Here is a 13,171-nt window from a genome sequence, read left to right as displayed (position 1 = left end):
AAAATATTATTTATTCCTGTGAATTCAAAGCTAAATTTTTCGCACCATTACTTCTGTCACATGATCCTTCAGAAATCATTCTAATATTCTGATTTGCTGCTAAAAAAAGCATTTATTATTATGATGAAGATGATGAAGATGAAATGTCTTTATCTTTTAATCAATTTAAAGTGTTCTTGCTAAACAAAAGTATTCATTTCTATAATTCTATAATTGAATGGTGTGGTGTATAATGTTACAAAAGCTTTTTATTTCAGATAAATGCTAATCTTTGGATCTTTCTATTCATCAAAGTATCCTGAACTGTACTCTGTTTTAAATATTATTATTATTATTATTATTATTAATAATAATAATAATAATAATAATAAAGATGTTTCTTGAACAGCAAATCAGAATATTAGAATGATTACTGAAGTATCATGTGACCCTGAAGACTGGAGTAATGATGCTGAAAATTTAGCTTTGATACAGGAATATATTACATATTAAAATATGTTCAAATAGAAAGCAGTAATTTTAAATAGCAAAAATATTTCATAATATTACTGCTTTAGCTGTAATTTGGATCAAATAAATGCAGGCTTGGTGAGTCTTTAAAAACAAACTTTTGACAGGTGTGTGTATTTATTTAAGGTATTGTGTATATGATATGATACGATATGATATGATATGATATATGATATATAATGTAACCTTTTCTTGCATTAAAACCTCAATATGTGGCAAATTTGTATCAAAATACAGTGGATGCATGACCTTTGACCTCATCAACAAAAGAACTAGTAAGCCTTTTTTTGTTTCCAATGAAAAATAAGACTATTTAGCTAACTGTGCATGACAGAGTTAAATTTTTGAATGGAGCATTGCTTTTTGCCCTATTAGAACACACTTCCAACCCACCAGTTGATGGCTTTTATTGATCTCGTTGTACGCCTACAATGGCAATAAAGAGCTCTACTTAACTCGTTTGTATTACATCCCTGTAGCACAACAGAATTTAGATTACATTTTTATATTTTTGATTAGTGATCACATATTAATTTCCTTGATGAATGTTTATTCATTATAGTATTTTCTGACTAAAAAGCACTTAACATGTTAGAATTGTTTGTAGAAGTCTTTGATTTCCAGCAAGATGAACACTGTTTACCTGAGTGACATGTTGTCTGACTAATTGCGGACGCTTGCAGAAGTCTTGTAGTCTTTTACACAGCTGTTCAGGTGTTGAATACAGATATGTTGCTACAAGAGGAAAATACATATTTGATAAGTCAGAAACCTCAAAGAGCAGATGAGATCGCAGGCACTTTCAACATTAAAAATTCAGCTGACACCATGCTGCGTGATGCTGTACATTATTGAACTGTGGTTATATTTACTTATTTATATAAAAATGCCAGAATGGTTTATGGCAAATTCTTCGATTGTGCTTTAAGATGAATAAGTCATTATATACAGAAGTTGAACATAGCAGCTTCGCCTGTGACAATAAATCTCCCTGCATATGAAATTGAGCAAGCCAAATCATGAAAATGAAAGAAAATTTTTTACCAGGGAATATTTCAGGATAGACCAAAGCCTTCGGACACAGGGGGTAACAACCACAATGGACCGCTTCTAACCTGAAAGAGAAGATTTATGTCATATAAGATTCTGACCAATGTATTGAAATGACTTGGCTGCATATTCCCAATTAGCAATTTCTGAAACAGCACCATAGAAGTTCAGCGCTATGAAGCTGACAACAAACCGAAACGGTTGCCAGTACTGAAGAAAGCCATCATAGCTGGCTGAGGGAAGGTTATTTTTCCAACTTACCAACCGCCGGATGAAGCGGCACCGCGTACTACACCTTGATCAATTTCAACAGCTATTCACGGCAGATCAAAGCATTTCAAATAATTTTACTAATTCAAGTACCTAATGAACTCTCGTAATGCCACCTCATAACTATGGCATAGTTTTACACACTATCTCATGCTTTTAGTTCATCAAATAGTTCAATCTAGGGCAAACTTTGCTCCCAACTGATTCAACTCATTTGAACCCCTATTGCTGGCAGTGGAAATGACCGGCTGTTTAAATATTTTGTAGAATGAGTATTAATATTTAATGAGTCTATCCATCTCTCCCTTCACCATCAGATCCTCATCTCATTTCCCATGCTAAAACCATGCATATTTTAATATCCGATTAGCCCTCTGCCATTCACGGCTGAAATTTCAAAATTCTGATTGAGCAATGGGACAAATCTCTTCAAACAATCCTGTGGATTTGGGAAACGCCTCAGAGTCGCAAAGTTGAATTTCAAAGTGATTTGTATTGTTGCATATTTAATGGTCGCTCATAGAATGCTAACAGTAGACCTTCAGATCTGTGACATAGGAAAACAAAGCAAACATTTCTTTCTTTCTTTCGCTTTTTGAGTGCAGTCCTGCAGGAATCATGGATCAACCAGTTTTGGTCAAAGGTCGGCAACATGTCTGACCTGCTGAATGGGTTGAACGTGAACCTGTTAAGGGCAGTTCACATGCTTTCTTGCAAATGTTTTTATATGAACATGCAATCTTTATTTACCCCTGTATTCTGATGCATGCATGCTAAAACAGTCCAATGCATTTTCTATTCGCACCAAAGCAATAAAACATCCACTTTTATTCACATCTCTGTATTCGGACAAATTATAACCTAGTTGGAAGAAAAACAAAAAAAGAACACAAAGAACACATCGCCTTGCTATAATTTCCCTACAAAGGAAAAAGAAAAACAAAAGCACAACAGTCACCGTCCTTGAGCAAACACCAGACAGTGAAGGTTTAGTGTAGTATTACCTACTCTGCAACGTCAACATCCCGTTCCCTGATCAAATTCACAGTGAACACAGTAAATCAAAGTCGCTCGGCTGGAGTCTATGACAGCCCGTCGTATGAAACTGATTAAGGTCAGTTCCATGTCAATGCAGTTAATGTGTGAGCGTGCAAATGCTTATCAGGCTTTTCATCTCAAATATAATTAGGCGATCATTCTGCTTGGCTGCCTTACTGTTTTTCTGGAGGGCACGGATGGGCGTCTGCTGACAATTAATCAGATTAGGCTAATTTCCACAATAACGAGGACAGAACACGGTGGAGAAAAGTCCCCTTGCGTGGCGTCGCGCTGACCAATGAGAAGCAAGGACTGATCGGCGAAAGCATTTGAGCAGGTGATTTGTGTTCTGAGGTCTTACGGCCTCTTTCTCTTGTCATTAGTCCTTTGTAGGAAAATTGATTTAGAAAGTGGATGTTTCTTCAACTTCAGGCACTTTCATGTCGCAGGGGTTGATCTTCATTAAAATGAACAGATTTTAACTTGTTTTGTTATATGAGGGCCACAGTCTCGAAAACTTTTTATCATGTCTTCATCAATTATTTGTTCTGCTTTTCAAATCTATTACAGGATGTACACATTTAGTTTTACCCTTGTCCCAGTCTAGTATTAAAAATTACACTTAAAATTTTGGTAATCTAAACAAAAATGTAAGAATTTATTTTGTGAAAATTATGCATATCAGTTTTTCTTGTTGAAATGAAACCTACCCAGTTTTGCCAAGTCCGTATTTTTCCAGCAGAATTGGGCTACTTTACACTGTTGCCGCGGGTTGTTTTTCATGTCTACAGATTGAAGCAACCTAAATAATGTGATATTTAGCCTCTGGAATGCAAATTTTACCAGGGGAACCCTGCCAAAAAACGTGCATTTTACCCTTCGGAACGTAATTTTTAGCGGGGGACCCCCCTGCCGACACATGATTGGGCTAGGTTTGAGTAGCAGGATTTTGTTGTGAAAACTTGGCAACCCTGGACCCACCTGATCTCATGACGAAAACATACCTGTGGAAACGTCTTCGCGAAACGTTTCCACAGGTACTTTTCTGTCATAAGACCAAGTTGGAAATGACAGTTGACGCCATGACAGCTGAGAACCATGCCTGACATGAAACATGACAAGTAAACAAAAAATTAAGGTCAATATTACTAATAAGTCTAATTATTTAATTGTACATATTTTGAAATTAAGCTGTAATTTAGGCTGCTAAATGGTCATACAGAATAAGGTATTAATATGTGCTTTAAAATGCTAATAAACAGCCAATATTCTAGTAATATGCATGCTAATAAGCTGGTTAAAGGGGTAGTTCACCCAAAAATGAAAAACTGTCTCATTAATTACTCACCCTCATGTCGTTCAAACCTGTAAGACCTGTTCATTTTCAGAACACAAATTAAGATATTTTTGATGAAATCCGAGAGCTTTCTGACCTGACAGCAACACAACAGACACGTTCAAGGCCCAGATAAGGTAATAAGGTAATAGACAAATTCTGTGTTTGCAATCAGTAATGATGTTTATTGTGGGCGGAGCCTATCTGGAGGCAGAAAATGACCGTTTTCAAGTGGCTGTCTATGGAAACCATAGAATAAAAAAATAAAAAAAGGTTTATATTTCAAAATTCTGACGTTATTCTTGCAATTCTGAGATTACATCTCACAATTCTGATAAGAAAAATAAACTCGTCATTCTCTCTTTTGAGTTTATATCCCACACTTCTGGCTTTTTTCCCCTCAGAATGGACAAACTCGCTATTGTTGAGTTAAATCAAGTTAAGTCTGAAATGCAAGATATAAATGAGCATTTTTGAGAAAAAAAGTCAGAATTTTAAGATAAAATAGATAAATGTAAAATGTTATAGGTTTAAATAGTATTTCATGCTGTGAGTGTAGGGCTACTATAATATGTTCCCTATTAACTGCATTTGTGAATATTATGTAGACCTATTGTTTAAATCAAAGTTATGCTTTAAAAGTAGAGTAATCATAGTATGTTTCATCTATTAGTCTGTCCATTTAAACATCTGTGTTTAGCTTCAAATGGCATATTTGATGTCAGTATTCTATAAAAAATGATTTGCATTCCGATCCTGACATCCAAAGGCGCAACAACACTTTTTATCTTTCATTCCGTGGATTTTTCCCGTTTCACTCCACTTGTTACCAGTGTTTTTCTGCTACCACAATACGCATGCAGCTGCAAGTAACACTACTGTGCTGTCCACTCTAAATTGGTGTATAAGGACATTGTGAAAATAGTCCATATAACATTAGTGGTTCAAACGTAATGTTATGAAGCTACGAGAATCTTCGCGCATTCACAACAGTACCACGCATACGTGTGCATTCATCTGTTTGTAAACAAAGCGCACCGCATCCGGGTATAACATCAGAACGACGGCTCCTGCGTCAACAGCATCACACACATGCATCCAGGTACTCTCCTGAATACTTGTTGAAGACTGACACAGAAGAGAAGAAATTGTTGAATTAATGCATTTTTGTTTTACTTGAGCACAGAAACTATTCTCATAGCTTCATGGTTCCACCACTGGTGTTAAATGGACTATTTTAACAATGTCCTTACTGCCTTTCTGAGCCTCGAACACAGTAGTAACGTTACTGTCTATGCAGGGTCAGAAAGCTCTCGGATTTCATCAAAAATATTTTAATTTGTGTTCCGAAGACGAACGAACGTCTTACGGGTTTGGAACGACATGAGGGAGAGTAATCAATATCAGAATTTAATTTTTTGGTGAACTATTCCTTTAATAGTGAATAGCATTTCCTAATCTAGAGTGTTAACTCAATTTTCATCACATGCTTATAGTTAAGCAAACATCAAGCACTAATTACCCATATTCAGCTCAATTCAAACGAGATGTTTTTTGGAAGTTAAACATTATTAAGAAAAGCCGAAAGCAGGTGTTTAATCAGTGTTTGAACACTCGCCTGAGGACATAAACGTAAAACACACACAGCTGAGGAGTCTCCTTATTCCTCCTCTCCACTGGACTTTGATCTAATGAAATCGAGAACAACCTCAGCCGTATGGAGTAAGAGTCCCAGAGGGAACACGAGTCTAAACCGTTACCTCGCAAAGCAAAGGATGTTTCCATCCAATCGATATCACGGCCTAGAGGATTCATCAGCGCTGTCATCTAATAGGATGTATACATTTAATGTACAGAACAAGGATGAATGAATTCCCCGAATTCCCCAGTGTAGCACAGGCTCCTGCTAGTGCACTTTGGATCAGTGTTACCTCGGCCCTGGGCATTATCAAACAAACTCTTCAAAAGTCAAGCACAGGTGACTGAAGATATTGATCCGGGCGATGCCGAACACATCAAGGGTGGTGCTTTCAAAGGCCCCTCCAAAACACATGCGGTACCCTCCTGACTGTGAAAGAGGACAGGCCTCTGGGATTGAAAGCAACCTTTCAATTACAGCATGCACTTTTCTGGGCTTGTTTTATTTGCTCTTTGGAGAATTACTCAAGGTAATCTTCAGATTCAAATGTGACATGATGGAAAGGTCTCTCTGCATCAGCTTTGATTGTTTTACATAAGTAAACAAACAGAAGTTATTCTAAATTCTGTGGTCATTTACTAACATGAATGAGTAAATTCACCAAAGCTGTTGTGTTTTTTAAATTTCATAAAAATAGCAATCGACACTTATGCTAATACACATAAATAAACCATTGTGGTGACTTTCTGTTTGGAGAGAACATATTTCTGTGACAGACAGCAGATGAAACTCACATTGCTACTCCGAAAAACTCGTGCTTGGCCGTGGAAACGACGACATCTGCTTGGCACAGCGCTTTGAGGTAATCTTCCTTACTGGGCATGAAACCCCAGTGCTGGATGTGGTCAACCAACTGTTCTTTGGCTTCTGAAAAGATGTCTATAGTGGGAAGGAACGGAGAAAGGGACAGAAGCCTCAATATCGATGTGTAGTAATTAGCGGAGAGAGGGATGTTTAAAGTTTTGGTCATATTTTGCGAGGAGATAAAATAAGCAAGGTCATCATAAATTTGGACGTAAAACGGAGAAGGGCACAAATAATCAATAATGTGATTCTATTAGCAAAATCAAAATAGATTAAAACCGTTTCAGTGTGATTGCCTTCCGAGCAATCGTAAACATAATTTCATAACATGAGCAACCTTTACGATCTGTTTATTTCTTTTGGTCCTGCAGCTGTTTATGCTGCGATAAAAGTTCACATCTCAATATAAGAGATTGTGTTTCCTGTAAGTCAAGCTTTGGCAGAGTTCGAGTGTGCGGGCACATAAATGAAATGAACACAACGTCATAAATACTCAAGACTGTCCGAAAGATATTAAAACATAATTGTCCACTAATGGGGAGTGTATTTTGCCAATGAAAATGCTGCCTGTGTGCAATAAACAGACGATCTTTGAACCTAAAGTGATGTACTTAACAAATTTGTTTCAAAGTTAAACATTTGTGCATGACATCAGAGGTGTCAAACAACTAAATCATTCTTTGAAAAGCAGAAACAGAAAGGTAAGTCAGTAAGTAAGTAAATAAGAAAGTAAGCAAGCAAACAGATTCGGTTGAAGGAAAAAAAACTGTATGGTTGGAAAAATGAACTGGAACATTTTGTCTGAAAGAACTGTTGTAGAAAAGCAATATCGCATTATAATTGTTTATTATATCCCCGTCTCTAATCCCCACAGCACATGATGTACCTGGAACGTCAGTGAAGGTCTCTCCCAGGACAGAAACTTCAAAGCTCAGCTGTCGTTCTTTGAGTTTCAGTAAGGTCTGGAAGAACAGCTGTGGGTCTTTGTCATGTTCCCTTTAGCCAGAGAGAGACACAGAAGAAACAAAACACTCTCTATTTCACATTTGGAAACAATAACTTAATTACAAATTAATTAGTAGCAGGAAAGCAACAAAAATGCTAACAGAAAAAGGAAAATAAAAATCACTAAATCATAGTAAGATAAGAACACAAGTTAAAATACTAGTTAAAAAGAACAAACATTTTTAGACATGTTTCTTAACATACACAACCAGTCAAAAGTTTTTGAACAGTAAGATTTTTTGTTTTTTAAAGAAGCCTCTTCTACTCACCAAGCCTGCATTTATTTAACCCAAAATACAGCAACATTTTTAAATATTTGTACTATTTAAAATAACTGTTTTCTGTTTGAATATATTTTAAAATGTAATTTATTCCTGTGATCAAAGCTAAATTTTCAGCATCATTACTCCAGTATTCAGTGTCACATGATCCTTCAGAAATCATTCTAATATGCTAATTTGCTGTCCAAGAAACATTTTTTAATTATTATTAACATTAATATTAAGATTCATCAAAGAAAACTGAAAAAATCTACTAGGCTATTTTCAATACAATAATAATAATTAACATTTTTTGAGCAGCATATTAACATTAGAATGATTTCTGAAGGATCACGTGACTGCAGTAACGATGCTAAAAAAAATCAGCTTTGAAATCACAGGAATAAATTATATTTTAAACTATATTCAAATAGAAAACAGTTATTTTAAACAGTAAAAATATTTTAAAATGTTACAGTATTTGCTGCACTTTGGATCAAATAAATGCAGGCTTGGTGAGCAGAAGAGATTCCTTTAAAAACATTAGAAATCTTACTGTTCAAAAACTTTTGACTGGTAGTGTGCATTTATAAGACGTTTCTAAGTTTAGGTTTACGGTTCATTTAAATGCTGTGATGATCACAACAAATAAAACATAATTTTAATGTGAAGCTGAATATATAGAGAGTTTTGTTTAATAAGCAGTGTTGCCAAGTCTGCATTTTTCCCCAGGAATTGGGCTACTTTTACACTGCTGATGCAGGCTGTATTTTAGTCTGTGGGTTAAAGTGATCTCTGCAGGCAGTATTGACGAAGAGGATGCCCAGTGAGGAGGTAAACCATGGAAAAAAAACTAAACTGGGCTGATTTTCACAGACCTGGCAACCCTGTTAATAAGTGAACTTTAGCTGTGACCAAAAATGGAACAAGTATCTTTATTTAACTAATGTTTTATTTGTGCAACCAAAAAATATCCAAACAGATCTTGTAGCCAGAAGCCCATTTCCATTTGCACTGATTTATTTTTTAAAACGACCTTCAACTTTTGTATGTTTACACATATGTTCAGATGTTTTTGTGGAAATAATAAAAAACACACTGAGAAAAGGTAAAAATCTGCGATGCGATAAAACAAGCTCTGAAGAAATTTCAGTGTTTGACATTTTTGATTTTTGATTTCTCAGAATGTGTATACAAATGGAAACGCTAATACAATTATTTACATTTGAGGTGCGTGGTAAGAGTTCTGAAAGTTCCTCTTCGAATCCCAGCTCGTATACCTTAATTACACATCTGAAGCAGAGGCCACATGTTCTGTCACAGTGATCCAGCCAGGCCGCTGATTGCTGGTGTGCTTCCATTAAAGTTCTGAGCTCAGCCAAGAGATCTGGTGAGCAGCTTCACAGCGATCCCTGGCAATGCTTCATTACCTCAAAAATAGTTCACTCTGAAGTCTGAAGTGTGCCTTTAAATCCAAGGCGCACTTTACAGGTCTTAATAAGATTAAATTAGGAGTACTTCAAAGAATATGTTTTATTAAATGCTATTTCAGTTTTATTTTGTACTAGGAGAAGCTCAGAGAGTATTCTTGCCATGTTATATGTACACTCTAAAAAAATGCTGGATTAAAAACAACCCAGCGATTGGGTTGTTTTGACCCAGCAGTTGGGTTCAATGTTTATAACACAACCTTCTGGGTAGTTTTATTTAACTCAACTATTGTTCAAAAAATACTATATGTCTGGCTTAAAATGAACCAAAAATAGGTTGTAAATTAAAAATCAGACACTAGAGGCATCAGTATTTAGTATTAATAAATGTTCATTTATCGAACATGTTAATAAATGTTAATTTTCAACCTATTTTGGGTCATTTTTAAGCAAGAAATATAGTCATTTTAAGCAATAGTTGTGTAAATAAAACTACCCAGAAGGTGGGGTAAACATTTAACCCAAAATCTGAGTCAAAACAACCCAATCGCTGAGTTTGTCTGTATTTCACCCAGCGCTGGGTTGTTTTTAACCCAGCATTTTTTAGAATGTAGTTTTTTAATAAGAGTGTCTAAAACGTTAGGGCAGAAATAACACACTTTCCAAAAATCAATCAACTGACCACAATCTTTCTATTAAAAAAAAAAGAAAGTGCACAAAGCCCTCAGTGCATTTCATATTTTTCCACTGTGAGACACAGACCTAATTTTATTCTGCAGTCAAAAAGACTAGCATGGCTAACCTACATGTTAACAACCCATCTGATGCAGAATCTTCCCTCTGAATACAACGACTCCCAACCAACGGGTTTGAAATCCTTCTCTTTGGCCCGAACGGCACGCCTGAAGTCCTTTCAAAACCCTGACAGTCGAGTGGTGATCCACGCGGCTCATCCTCTTGATAAAGCGGAGGTATGCTACCGAACAACGGCCTTACAGAGCTCATAGACGTCGCACAAAAGAGGCTTTGACAAATCTCTGAGCTCTTCAGCCCTGCCGTTCTGTATACTGTCTGAGAAAGAGCTCTCTTCACAAAAATGACGATGTTGAAGGTCAAAAACAATTACCGGGGCAGAAGCGCTTTGACAAAAGACACCTCCCACTTGGGTGGAATCTCCTTAGATGAGGTATTAGTGAGGGCTTATTTCCTCTCATTTCCGGTTCTTTTATGTTGCCTTTTCCCCCATGGCTTGACGTTGATTCCCTCATTAATTTTGCAGCCTCTTTGATTCGCTACATTGTGGATGTGATTGCTACCTCCTCCGGACTAAGACTGGTTGACCTGCAGGGAGGTGACACGGCGACTGCAGGGATGCCTATTACCCGGCCTGTCAGTCTAGTAACTAAAACAGCCTTCATGCGGCCGTGATGCCTTATTTCCTACTGACAGCATAGCGGAGGGTTAATTAATATGTCAGTTATGTTATGCAGGGATTGCTGGGGCTCAACGTGCCTCACACGCCAAAACTGGAAGAGAGGAGACCCACACAGACGCGAGTAAACATGAGTTCACTAACACGCGCTCGCGGCCTGGTCTGTGACGTCTTGGCATTAACGCAGATTAATAAACACAAACATATTAGTGATTAATTATTAGAAACTTGCAAGGAGCTACACTTAAGGGGCATTTTTACTGCAGATGTTAATGATAGATGGCAAACTTGAGTGGATGACCCAAATAAAGTTCAGAAAAGTATGGAAAAAAACAAGCAGAAAAACAATCCAGATTGCCTTAACTTTCTAAGCACTATACATAATAAATTAATGTATTTACTTTATTATAAATATGTGTTATACAATTATTTAAAACAATAAACGAAGGTGAAGTTCACTTCCTGAACAAAAATTTACAGATAATTTACTCACCCCCTTGTCATCAAAGATGTTCATGTCTTTCTTTCTTCAGTCGTAAAGAAATTATGTTTTTTTGAGGAAAACATTTCAGAATTTCTCTCCATATAGTGGACTTCTATGGTGCCCACGAGTTTGAACTTCCAAAATTCAGCTATTCAGTGCAGATTAAAAGGGCTCTAAACAATCCCAGCCGAAGACTGGTCATTTTCTAAACAAATTGACAATTTATATACTTTTTAACCTCAAATGCTTGTTTTGTCTAGCTCTGCGTGAACTCTGTGTACTCCGGTTCAAGACAATTAGGGTAGGTCGAAAAACTCCCATCTCATTTTTTTTCAAAATCGTCCTACATCACTGTTTTACCTTTTCTTTTTAGTAAAAGTATATAAATTGTCAATTTGTTTAGAAAATGACGGATCGTTTCGCTAGATAAGACCCTTCTTCCTCGGCTGGGATCATTTAGAGCCCTTTAAAGTTTGCATTTTGGAAGTCGTGGGCACCATTGAAGTCCACCATATGGAGAGAAATCCTGAAATGTTTTCCTCAAAAAACATAATTTCTTATGACTAAAGAAAGAAAGGCAGTGAGTAAATTATCTGTAAATCTGTAAAAGTTTTAATGTCTGTAACAGTAACAACAGTAGTACTATGAATTATTTAAGATAACGGTTTTCTGTTTTAATATATTTTAAAATGTAATTTATTCCTGTAATGGCAAAAAAGCTAAACAGCTAACATGCTGAGTTGGTGCTCAAGTTGTGATACTTTAAGGATTTTTTGATGAATAGAAAGTTCAAAAGAACAGCATTTATTTGAAATAGAATTTTGTAACATTATACATTTCTTTACTGTCACTTTTTGACATAATTTATTACATTCTTACTTATTAAAAAATAATTTATTTTCAAAAAGATAAATAAAATCTTACTGACCCTAAACTTTTGAGTGGTAGTGTAAAATGTCTGCATAAATGTGTTACTTCCCTACACCGAAATGGGGGGTTTTCTTACCCTTTGACCTCCGAGTGCAATGAGACAGAAACCAAATAAAACAAATACGAAAAAAAGGGTTCTGCAGGGACCCGCCGAATCCTCATTAGCAGTCATCCGGTACCACTTAAAAGAATATGATCCTCTCATTTAGACAGCTATGATTAAATATTCCCCTTTAAGTTGCACCCATGAGGTGCATGTTTTAAAATTCAAACTCTATTTACTGCAAAAGCATGACGTTAAAGGATTCAAATCAGAAGGAAGCGAAAGGGCTAATTAATGGGGCTCTTGAAAGCCAGGATTCGGTTATCTGGGGATTGATTAGGGTCAGCTGAAAATAGCAGAGGCAAAGCCTCCGGTAAAACAAGACAAAACAAACCGTGACCGTGTCGATCGTTCTCGCCGTTCCCCCACAGAGATGGGTGCATGGTGGGGTCCTAATAAAGGACTAACTATACATGTGATGTGAAAATGTATGGGCTGATGTCTACGGTTACGTTTTGACTGTCAGTAAACGATTTATTTTTCTCTTCTCTACACCAACATGACCCTGATTCATTAGTTTTAATTGTGTGCAAACATCAAAAGTCAAACATTTTCTGGAATTCTGCCTCCGCTCGCAAGTCGGGTTTAAATCCTTTGTGCCGTTTTCAAAATTCCGACATATCATGTCCTTCCAAGCGCCGTCCCTCTCTAATGGGGGTCTCAGCGGCACGGCTCTGGCGATGAGCAGGGCGCAGGAGGAGTTGCGGAACCAGTCACGACGCTTGCCAGCACAGTGTGGTGATGCGTCAGTGCCTGCGTCTTTTTTACTTGGTCATTAGTGCCCGCTGCACAGTCTGGGAGGAACGAGAGATGCACAAAT

At 36.7% G+C, this 13,171-nt stretch overlaps 1 protein-coding gene across 2 annotated transcripts in view; it reads right to left on the bottom strand.

The window, feature by feature from the left end:
- Positions 1–13,171, bottom strand: part of gtdc1 (glycosyltransferase-like domain containing 1) — a 51,797-nt gene that overhangs the window by 2,234 nt on the left and 36,392 nt on the right. For both annotated transcript variants that reach the window (XM_051120116.1, XM_051120117.1), the window contains exons 7-10: positions 7,594–7,703; positions 6,638–6,782; positions 1,555–1,625; positions 1,154–1,245 (exon numbers count right to left, since the gene is read on the bottom strand). In XM_051120116.1, coding sequence (XP_050976073.1) covers positions 1,154–1,245; positions 1,555–1,625; positions 6,638–6,782; positions 7,594–7,703 — 418 coding nt within the window. The remainder of the gene's footprint in view (positions 1–1,153; positions 1,246–1,554; positions 1,626–6,637; positions 6,783–7,593; positions 7,704–13,171) is intronic.

The sequence above is a fragment of the Labeo rohita genome, chromosome 9, assembly GCF_022985175.1.
Source record: "Labeo rohita strain BAU-BD-2019 chromosome 9, IGBB_LRoh.1.0, whole genome shotgun sequence".
Classification (NCBI taxonomy): Eukaryota; Metazoa; Chordata; class Actinopteri; order Cypriniformes; family Cyprinidae; genus Labeo; species Labeo rohita.
The sequence above is the reverse complement of the archived record's forward strand: the minus strand, read 5'-3'. Positions and strand labels throughout refer to the sequence as shown.